General features: G+C 31.4%; 1 protein-coding gene across 3 annotated transcripts in view; it reads right to left on the bottom strand.

The window, feature by feature from the left end:
* Positions 1–12,078, bottom strand: part of LOC105258086 (epidermal growth factor receptor kinase substrate 8) — a 33,476-nt gene that overhangs the window by 3,253 nt on the left and 18,145 nt on the right. For 2 of the 3 annotated variants that reach the window (XM_011269152.3, XM_011269151.3), the window contains exons 3-7: positions 11,779–12,014; positions 9,826–10,165; positions 6,688–7,907; positions 4,321–4,438; positions 73–540 (exon numbers count right to left, since the gene is read on the bottom strand). In XM_011269152.3, coding sequence (XP_011267454.1) covers positions 73–540; positions 4,321–4,438; positions 6,688–7,907; positions 9,826–10,165; positions 11,779–12,014 — 2,382 coding nt within the window. The remainder of the gene's footprint in view (positions 1–72; positions 541–4,320; positions 4,439–6,687; positions 7,908–9,825; positions 10,166–11,778; positions 12,015–12,078) is intronic. The other variant, XM_011269153.3, reaches the window with a different exon arrangement.

Below are 12,078 nucleotides of genomic sequence, written 5' to 3'. Positions count from 1 at the left end.
ATATTTCTCATGTTTCAGTATTGAGAACTAAAATATTATGAGGCAAAAAGTTAAAATTTGATCATAACTTACCATTGAAAAATTTAATATTTTTGGAAAATTCCGTTTTGGGAATAGAAATTGTTGAAGGCGCAGATTTTTGAGTTTGTAGCGGCGGAATAGGTCTTATTGGCGTCGGTGGTGGTGGTGGAGGTGGTGGTGGAGGCGTTGAAGATATCTTTGACGAAGCTAACGCAGGTGATGCGGGCGCTGATTTCGGTGAAGATAGTGCTGGTGATGATTGCAATATAGGTAATATTGGTGCCGATTTTGATGTAGCTAATGTTGATTTTGGTGTAAATGTTAATGCAGATATTGCTGGCACAAGCAGTGGCGCTGGCTTATCGGATATTACATCTGGTATTACATCGCGAGGCGGGGAATGCACTTCCACGATACTTTGTTGTGTGTTGAGTTTTCCATGTGATTCAGAGATGCTTTCAGTGGAGGAAATACTTGATCTGCTGCTGTTACTGGTTTCATTGTAAGCATTAATGTTGTCTGCAAAATAATTTTGTAATTAATTTTACAAAATAATTAAAAATTAATTACAAAATAATTTTGTAATTAATTTAAATTGTGTAAACTACCATAAAGAATTATTTATCGCATAAGCATTTGATTGATATAAATAAATCGTAATGTTAACATAAAAGAGCTATTAAACAGAAATGAAATATGACTATAACTTACCCTAAAAAGCTTTCGCATAAAACACACACAATCTTATATGTTGGACGAACAAACATTAAGCACATGTAGTTTAAGCGTCACAAGTGACAATATTTAAAATTTTCTATAGTTAGGAATTTAATTTCTATTAATAAAAATCGGAATAATAAATCAGTTGTCAAATATGCATGTTTTATTCTGCAAAATGTACATGCACGCACGTGCTTGTATTAAATGTGCGTGTATGTACAATGTACTTTTATCATATTTCATTAAACAATGTGTTTGTATAAAATATGACACAATATTACTTCAATTAAGTTTAATAATCGATTTGCAGGAAACAAAAAAAATGAAGGAGACGATGATACTTCACACAAATACAATCTGTAACTGCATATATTTATTAACAATAAGAGTGATATACATAAATTACAGTGTAATGAAATTCTGGACATGAATCGCATCCCCAACCCACCCATGGACAAACATATAAATATAGAGTAAAGATTTCCATCAATCGCAAAAAAAAGAAAAGATAAGAAATAGCGCGCGTGTAACTGTTTACGTTGGAATTAAAATGTTTTGCAGAAATTATATGTCATGATTTTGGATTGCTATATTTCAGAGAGCACTTTATCAACGCATATATATTGTGTAATTTTATAATATATGGAGAATTTAAAAAAATGCCTCTGTGATAAGAACGGATTAATAAATGCTTGTCTACTTCTTGTCCACGATTATTGTTTACGCGCGAATATATTGTTTATTAATTTCTTGATTTTTATTTATTATTATCGTGTTACAATACTTCGATGTAAATTTAAATATATAATAATAAATAATGCAAGCTATAAGAAGTCATGACAGTATCGATTTGATAATATCATTTTCATATTTTGCTTGTACCTTCTATTACTATCCTTTAAAATAGTAAAGATTTAGAATAAATGTATATTGAGATAAGTTTAGACCGTGTTACATTAATAATGAAATTAATATAAATCATAGGAGGGAAACGAATTGATCATACAAGAAAAAAATTTTCTTGTTTACTGGAAAAATTATAAATATAATTTTTCGTCCTTTTTTAAAGTTGATTTTGCGAACATTTTTTACCTCTGTTTCTTTTTCTTTTCTTTTACTGTTTCTTTCAATTATTTGTACAAGCTTATTTACATTGATCTAATAAATACAAAATGCATGCGACGACATATACAAGCTGAACCGAACAAAAGATATTTTGCTTCAATAAAGGCTATTGATAGAATACAGAGTATACAACATAAATGCCAAAATGTGTCATATAATAATATCAGAAAAATTTTCTTCGCTTTTCCTTTCTGTATTTTTTTCATTGGATTCTTATCAAGAGCCTTTATTGAAATTGTAAAACTTTTCCTCACAAATGAAACTCCCAATATAAAGACAAACGACAGACACAGCAATTCTGCTATAGTAATATAGTGTGGATATATCTTAATCAGACTAATTTAACTTTGCCATTCAAATATATTTCTTCATAAAATTAAAGCATCACTTCGAATCAAGTCGAAAAAATAATAAAATTTAAATGTAACTTTGTGAAAAATGATTAATGTTCCTAAAAGTTTAAGAACGTTTCTTCTTTTACGTATATGTGATCTTAAAATTGAAATTTCTCGGTCAATTTTTCACCGTTGATTTGGAAGTGATACTAGGTTTGTTCTTTTTTTTAGCTGCATTAATTTAGAGTTTATATTTTTTCTTCCAATGTAATGTAAAAAAAGAATTAAATTCTGTGAATTATAATAGTACATACACAGCAAGTTCAGTTAAAAAAAAACATAGCTATAATTCAAAAAAAATGATTGCCGGAAAAAAGCATAATAGTGTTTAAAAATAGATTTCCAATTTTAAAATGTTTCCAAGAATATTGTTGTATGATCATTTATCGCAAAGTTACAATCGAATTTCATTATTGTTTTCGATCGATTCAAAGTGATGCTTTAATCTTAATCAGGAATATTACACACACATACATACACAATATATATAATATTTGAACAGCAAAATTATAGAGTATCTTGAAATTTGCAAAGCAAATATTATAACAAAAATGTTTTCGAAAAATTAAGTTAAAAAATTATTTTGATTTGCGAATCTCAGAGCAACCTGTATATATAATTTATTTGACATAACTTGCACTGTTTTACTTGTATAAATATACTTACATATATAAGTATTTGTATGTATGTACTTTCTAACTAGAATATGTTCAATGCGTTAACATAACATTTCTATATAATAAAATATAGTACGTATATAACGTATGTATGTATATGTGTGTGTAAAAATACATATATTTATACATATATATTTCTTTTCCTTCTGTTACTATAAAATTATATAATTAATTATTTAATTATATAATTAAATTTAGTTAGTCGATAAATACAGAGGATATAATATATGACGGTAATCTTTAATTATACAATCGATAATTAAAAATACAATATTAAAAACTAATCCGGTAATTCTCAGCTACTAGATGTCAGATTGTCATTATTACTCGAGATGACTCTAACACATTTCATATTATTAATTAATTAATTAATTTCGTGCTAAGTTTCAATATATGTATATATCTTAGCCTTTCGATACAATATATCATTATATATTGAGAAATAATTTCCTTCAATATCTTCAATGTCATATTGCCATTGCGCTTTCATTTCTGATTATTATCAATCATAATTTCTCTGTCTATGATAACGCATGATACGTTTATGATAACGATAAAAGAGATTCAACAAAATAATTAATCGGTATTTTCGAGAATAAAAATTATTATATAAATATCCACATATAAGAGTGAATAGTGATATAGAGTGAATTATTATTATTTATTTCTCATAAAACTTATTTAAATAATTAAAAAAATTTCTTTTAAAACTTATTTATATGTATTAATCTGTCGATAGCAACTATGCAGTTTATTACAGTTTAGGTTGTACGACAAAAATGCAATGGTATCGCAACGAAAAGAAAATAAGAACAATATAGTTCTTTGAAAAAAAGTCAAATGTACTTACACGTCACTCTAAATGTTAAAATAATCGCGATACAAAGAATTTAGAATGCCACGCCCATCTTGTAGTCGTATGAACGGCTCAGTCTACGTACTATTTATTTATATATCTCTTTCTATGTACACATTCAAGAGAAAAAAATCATCAGATATTACAATATTCTTCAACGAATGCGCTAATTGGGACGTGACGTGAACGATGATCTAATAATTAATTATGCTAATTCATATACATACTAACGTAATACGCTTTTCTTTACCTCTTATGTATTAACTTCCTTTATCAAATTTTTGATATATTGACTTTAGTGTCCTATCCACGCCAATTAAGGCAGCATCTTTCAATTTTGAAAGACATTCATTGATATTTAATTATAAAATAATCGAAGCTTATTTATATAAAAAAGGCAATGAAAGTAAAAACTGCATTTTATAATTTCACTTTTGATGGGATAGTATTTAGAAATTGCTTCAAATTCGAATGCAGATAGAACGCCTGTAATCGCCTGAAATAACTTAAAAGTATCGAAATTCACCTTTTTTCCCGAGTCTTTCTTTTCTCACCCAATCAGCAGGCGCTGGTGGTGGAATCGCGTGTGCTCGATGAGTGGCTTCTGGTCCTGGACTAGTGCTGGTTCTTTCGATCTCCGAATCCTGCGATACATATACAAATTACAATTTTCATTTTATAAATATTACAAATTTTCAACTAAAAGGAACACGTATAAACATATATAACAATATTATATTACAATTATATTTAGCAATTATACATTACTATTATAATATTACAAATAATATGATATATTATAGTTTTATGTTATATTATTGTTATATTATTTTATCGTTATTATATTATTGTTATATATTATTTAGTTATTATATTATTTTTATATATTATGTTACATTATGTTACATTACACAGGCCTGCGAGGTTTTTTTTAAAGATGCAATAGTGATTTCCGATGTAATTTTGTGAACTGAATTCGAATCTGGCCACCGAATTTGCGTAGCACATCATGTTTTTGAATATTTGTAATTGAATGGCTCAAAAATCTATTTTGGCCAATTTCATGAATTTATTGCGAGGAAACCAAATTTTTTGAACCAATGTAGTTTATAGAATTAATTGTTCGGATTGTGACGCTTCATATATTGGCCAAACTTCGAGAATGCTAAAGACGAGAATATCGGAGTATAGATCACAACTTAATAGAAATTATACTACTCGCTCTGTCGTTACAAATCATAGGCTGCAATACGGTCATGATTTTTGTTGGGACGACGTTAAAATTCTGGATGAAGCTCCTTTTTTCAATAGAAGATTAATTTCTGAAATGCTTTACATCAAGAGACAAAAGAATGGTTTAAATTTACAGACAGACACAGAAAATTTACCGTCTTTATATCATGATATTATAAACAAGCTACCGAAAATTTGAATGTCATGTTCGGGTATATATACCAGCCTTCTCTTCGGCATTTCTAACAGTAACTGTTTCTCATGTTGAACCTTATTGTTTCTCTCCATCTTTCGTATTATCGTTGAACAGTCTCTTTGTAAGTATTTATATTGTCACACAGTATATTATATGAATTGTTTAAAATACCGGATCACGCCAATTTCAGGCTGCATTTGGTACTGTTGTCGAGTTTCTATTCATCACCAATTACACTTGCACAATAAGGTTTCTATTTTTTACCATGAAGATCCATTACTTCGATAAGCATCTATTAACGTTGCACCGATTGCGATTTTATCATTATTTATATGTTACCCAATACTTTATTATATTCATGATTTATTAGTTTTTATATTAATTTCTGTTGGTTATTATTATTGCGCTGAAGAAGGCTCAAAGCGAGAGCCAGAAACGTTCGTACCTTATGTATATTCTTATCTTTAATTTTTGTATGTTTAATCATATTACATTTCTCAGCTATTTATATCGTACTTAATTTGCTTTATTAAATTATGATTTTTCTATTTTAATCTTGATTATCTAATTATTTACATGCTCTCTATCGCCTATGACCTTTCTATTTATTGTTAAAATTTAAGAGAGCTTTTCTCAATATTTGTTCAAATTTTTTGAAATATTTCTGCCAATGGCATCGTATAATACTCACTTTCGCCTTTCAAATCCACTTTCGATTACCGCCGCACGATTTTTCTTCGCTGAGATATATAAGTATGACGTTGTAAGAAAATTTACGTTAAAGAACATTTATATAGACATTAATATGGTAGATCCATGATGTTGAAAGTTGGAAAGACTGACATATGTCAGGTTTGGTTGTCCAAAAAAGTATTGTAAAGAAATATCTAATACAGTTGTCACATTTTGATAAATTTTTCTAAATTTTATGCCTTTTTATTGTGATTCTACTCGCTATATTGGATGCGCCATTTCTAATTTCAAAAGGTGACAGAAGGTTTAAAAATGTATATTTTTATCCTAATTTTGATTCGTAGTGAAATAAAGAGGTGACACGGTTGATTTAGAATGGCTTATTAGATTCCTATGCATGACCAGTCTTATGACTTGTATATCTGAGCGAAAAAAAATCGTGCGGCGGTAATCGAAAGTGGATTCGAAAGATGAAGGTGAGTACTATACGATGCCATTGATAGAAATATTTCAAAAAATTTTGTTTCCTCACAATAAATTCATGAAATTGGCCAAAATAGCGATTTTTAGGCTATTCAACTACAAATAACTCAAAAACCTGACGTGCTACGCAAATTCGGCGGCCAGATTCGGATTCAGCGCACAAAATTTCGTCAAAAATCACTATTGCATCTTAAAAAGAAATTTTGACCCCCTTTTTTGCAGGCCTGTGTAATTATTCATCGATAAACTATTTGTCAAAAGGAATATTCACTCTTCAACGATTCTCACCTCATAATTATAGCCGTGTCCCTGCCTCGGATATCTGCTAGTATACAAAGGATTGTTGAAAACATCATTGTCAGCAGTATGAGCGGTGGAATTATGCGATGTAACGATAGTGTGCGGCACGTGAGCAACCTGTCCCCGAGAATTTCTCGCCTTCCACCATTTCCTGCTGTCGTCAAGGATCTCCAAATATTCGCCCCTGACTACAGTGAGCTCCTTGTCGTTGTTTGCCGTTCGCGGATAGGTAACTTGTACTATTTTGGCATGGCGCGCTGCCAATTCATCCAACCAAGCTTCCTGCGCTCTGTCTATACCAGCAGACGTTCGAGGAGCTCTCTCAATCGAATCCACAGAAATGTCGCTATGCGCCCTGGTCTGATCTACTCTCTCCTCTCTACCGTATAACTCCGAACTAGGTCCGTAATTTCTCTCAAAGTACTCGTTACCGCCGCGCTCCTCTCGACTTTCATACTCTAGATAATCGCTACTATAATGCGACTCATCTACATCACGGTGATTATAGTAAGGATCATTCTGCTGTTCTGGTAACTCATCTCTCTTCTGTTTATCTGCGTTTAGTAAGGACGCCAAGTGATCGTGGTCTCTATCCTCGGGGATAGGATATTCCGGTGACCAACCATCCATGAAAATTGGATGATAAGGCGGTACATGACCTTTCCATTGATCGCGTGGTATTAGCCACGTGTCGCCTAGCGAATGCCAGAGTTCGGTTTCTTTGCTGGTTACACAGTTTATTAATAGATTGACGGCTTCTCGCGTGAGAAGTGGCGACACCACTTTGCTAGGTAAATTCGGATCGTAATTGGTGTCGTGGGATGCATCTACGATGAGTGCGAGCGGCGTGAAGAGAAAGTGCACAAGTTCTGGCGCATTGGGATCGTGGATATGCGCTTTGAGCTTGGCTAACAGATTGAACGAAAGCTTAAATTTCTGGAATATATCAATAAATTCCATCTCAGGTGGTGGTTTCGCCCTCATCGTCAGCATACCGTCGCCAAGGTTTCTCTTTTTCGATTTCCGGTTACGTCGTCGACGTTCCAACTCTCGTGACGCAGCAGCTGCGTGCTGCAGACGCGCGATGAACTTCTCGATGTCATCAAAGCAGTGATTCAGAATCGTCACATCGCGCTCGTATTTCTCTGATGACGTTGATGACACCTCATCGTTGTTTTCTTCTCGGGAAATGTCATTTTGACTGTCTGCTACATTACAAATATCATATACAAAAATCTCCACACATGTATTAACATTATTAATATTATTAATCCAAAAACCGTGAAAAACTTTGATTACACAAAATAAAATATGTCTATGTAGGATAAAATGGTATAATACGCTCCACAATTACTTAAATCAATATAAAATACATTAATGATGAACAGATTTTATTGATTGTTGAAATTTCTAAAGATTTACTAATATTACAACTAATCATTGCATCAATTTTCATTAAATATTCTAATTATAAGATCAATTTTTTAAAACTAAAGATATTTATAGATGATGGAAAGATATTCACTTCGTTTTCATTTCCATGAAAAGTTTCAAATAAATATAATTTAAAAAAATAATTCTTTTTAAGTTACATAATTCGATAAAATATAAAAATTTATATTTTAACTCACTAAAAATATTAATTGTACATATTTGCGAAGATTACATTTTTCTCTATTTCTTCAAAGGGAAAATATATTGACACATGTTTATGGCTTGATCTTCGCTAGTGCTAATGCCTCTTTATTTTATTTCGCACTAATTTTTTTGATAGTTATAGTCTACTAGAAAAAATATTATAATATATAGAGCCAGTATATTACCTTTATTCAGAACATTTTAAAAAAAAAGTATATCCTCATATACGTTAAATAGAAAAAACTTTGTTGCTGATTATATTTTATGTTAGAAATTTTGTAATTTTTTAAAAATGTAAAACACCACATTTAGAGTGTGGTTTCCTGATTGATTGTGTATTGCTATACAGGATGTCCCAAAAGTCCCGGACTGGTTGAATATTTCATAAACTATGCACTTTAGAAAGAAATGTTTCAGACAAAAGTTGTATGACTTGAAGGGGGCCATCAGATAGTGGCAATGATTTCAGACATGGGAGAGTCATTTGAAGATCACCGTCAATTTCTTAAATGGAACCCCCTATTTTTTATTTCATATTCGTGTAGCTTATCTCGAGAGCTTTCCAAAACACTATAATAAAGTATTTCTTCATTGAGTACTTTTCGAGTTATGAGGCTTGAAATCATTTCTTAATTTTACATAAACCGTAAAATATCTTGTAAAATATTCATTTTTCGATTATCTTACTTTAATAATTTTATGTACAAAATAATGAGAGGAATCAATTGGTGTAAAGAAAAAACATAGTTGTTTTTAAGAAAAAAATATGTAATTTGCAATTAACAATTACATTTTTTTTTTAAACAACTATGTGTTTTCTTTACACCAATTGATTCCTCACATTATTTTGTACATAAAATTATTAAGGTGAGATAATCGAAAAATGAATATTTCACAAGATATTTTACGGTTTATGTAAAATTAAGAAATGATTTCAAGCCTCATAACTCGTAAAGTACTCTATGAAGAAATACTTTATTATAGTGTTTGGAAAGCTCTCGAGATAAACTACACGAATATGTAATAAAAAATAGAGAATTCTATTTAAAAAATTGAAGGTGACGTCATCTTCAAATGACTCTCCAAGGTCAAATCATTGCTACTCTCTGATGGCCCCCTACAAGCCATACAACTTTTGTCTGAAATATTTCTTTCTAAAGTGCATAGTTTATGAAATATTCGACCGGTCCGAGACTCTTGGAACACACTGTATGTCAATATAATCATGTGTCATATATATGTCAATATCTCTCCCGTTTCAGGAATACTTATTGGTAAGCTCATTATGTCTGAGCAATGAGTGAGGTATTTTCCCTGCCAGAGCATATTATACCGTTTTACTCGTATATATCACTGTAATTTTTCTATTCGAGCTTTCCATTTATGTTTAAATTAATGTTTGAAATGTTAACGCTCTTCTTTTATGTAAAAATGTTAATATTATTCCCAACGATATAAAATATTGATTTTCGACAATTACATACTTACCACTCGCCGTGTTGAAAGCGGACACTTGTTCTCTGACGTTAACGCCGTTCAAAGGTGGTTCCGGGGGCGGTAAGGTCGGCGGAGGTGGAATGTGACCTCTAGGACCTCTGGGTGAACCACCCGTAACAAGTTTTCCCATTTGCAACATCTTCAAGTCCTCGACAAGATCCTGTGCCGATACACTCTGGCATTGGAATATGTGCATCTCTGCTCGCTGGCCAGAACCACTGTCATCGGCCACCGTGAAGACTAAAATATTATTGTACATCTCCATGGGATCCCTCGACGTAAACGCCGTCGGTTCCTGTATCAAGGAAGCCGGGAATCGTTCCATGACAGCCTAAAAATTGTATTATTAAGTGAAACTGTCACCAATTGTACTTTTTTGCGTAAAATGTCAAATCGAAATGTTGATACAAATTACACAGGCCTGCGAAAAAGGGGGTCAAAATTTCTTTTTAAGATGCAATAGTGATTTTTGACGTAATTTTGTGCGCTGGATCCGAATTTGGCCGCCGAATTTGCGTAGCACGTCAGGTTTTTGAGTTATTTGTAGTTGAATAGCCCAAAAATCGCTATTTTGGCCAATTTCATGAATTTATTGTGAGTAAACCAAATTTTTTGAAATATTTCTGTCAATGGCATCGTATAGTACTCACCTTCATCTTTCGAATCCACTTTCGATTACCGCCGCACAATTTTTTTTCGCTCAGATATACAAGTCATAAGACTGGTCATGCATAGGAATCTAATAAGCCATTCTAAATCAACCGTGCCACTTCTTTATTTCACTACGAATCAAAATTAGGATAAAAATATACATTTTTAAACCTTCTGTCACCTTTTGAAATTAGAAATGGCGCATCCACTATAGCGAATAAAATCACAATAAAAAGGCATAAAATTTAGAAAAATTTATCAAAATGTGTAACAACTGTATTAGATATTTCTTTACAATACTTTTTTGGACAACCGAACCTGACATATGTCAGTCTTTCCAACTTTCAACATCATGGATCTACCATATTGATGTCTATATAAATGTTCTTTAACGTAAATTTTCTTACAACGTCATACTTATATATCTCAGCGAAGAAAAATCGTGCGGTGGTAATCGAAAGTGGATTTGAAAGGCGAAAGTAAGTATTATACGATGCCATTGGCAGAAATATTTCAAAAAATTTGGTTTCCTCGCAATAAATTCATGAAATTGGCCAAAATAGCGATTATCGAGCCATTCAATTACGAATTACTCAAAAACGTGACGTGCTACGCAAATTCGGCGGCCAGATTCGGATTCAGCGCACAAAATTACGTCGAAAATCACTATTTACATCTTAAAAAAAGAAACCTCGCAGGCCTGTGTTATGTAGTCCTCATTATGTCAAATAATTTCGTTTGAGATATCATATTACTACATAAAAATATATATAATTTTATTTTAAAAAAAATAATGTCAATGAATATTGAAGATAATTGGATTTAGAACAACATTAAAATGTCTTCCTCTTATTGTTAGAGCAGAATTGATCTAGTTGTAGGTTTTGAACAACTTATCACTTTTAGATACACACAGTATCCGATATTAAAGATCATATTTACGAATAATTTATAAACAACAATTAATATTAAATTTATATGTTATATCATAAATTTTTAAATAACGAAATAGTTTTATGAAAGAATTGTTTAAAAATCGCATTTTGAAGAGTGCAAAATAATATTTGTATAACTTAAGTGTCTTAAATGACTGTAATAGTTTTAGAAAGAAATAGAAAAAAAAAAGAGAGAGAAAGAAAGGAAAATTGTAATAATTTTTACAATTATATAAAGGGTCGAGAGAAGACATGATGGAAGGCATAATTAAATTTAATTAAAAACGTTATGAAGTCCCATAAAAATGATTTTCGATTGTTACTATATTTATAGTAAAATCTCTAAAAGAGAAATTACCCCTGTTTCATTGTCCATGATAAGAACCCAGTTTCGTTCTAGACGAAGCTGCATTTTTTGACTCCAAATGCCATTACTTTTCTCCAGTTGTAGAAGCCGGCGCATACCATCTGCTGGATAAACAATACCGGTTTCCTTTGTGACAGTGAACGTGGCTAGGTGCTCCATCATATACGTCGGTTCCGAACTGCTGGCACGACCACCAGAAGTGCTCGACGGCCCGCTGGAACCGCCATCTGAAATGTAAGATTTGTTTTTAATTAATTTACTCATTTAAAAAATCTATCTCTATTTTCTTTG

The sequence above is a fragment of the Camponotus floridanus genome, unplaced genomic scaffold, assembly GCF_003227725.1.
Source record: "Camponotus floridanus strain SB8 unplaced genomic scaffold, Cflo_v7.5 scaffold234, whole genome shotgun sequence".
NCBI lineage: Eukaryota > Metazoa > Arthropoda > Insecta > Hymenoptera > Formicidae > Camponotus > Camponotus floridanus.
The sequence above is the reverse complement of the archived record's forward strand: the minus strand, read 5'-3'. Positions and strand labels throughout refer to the sequence as shown.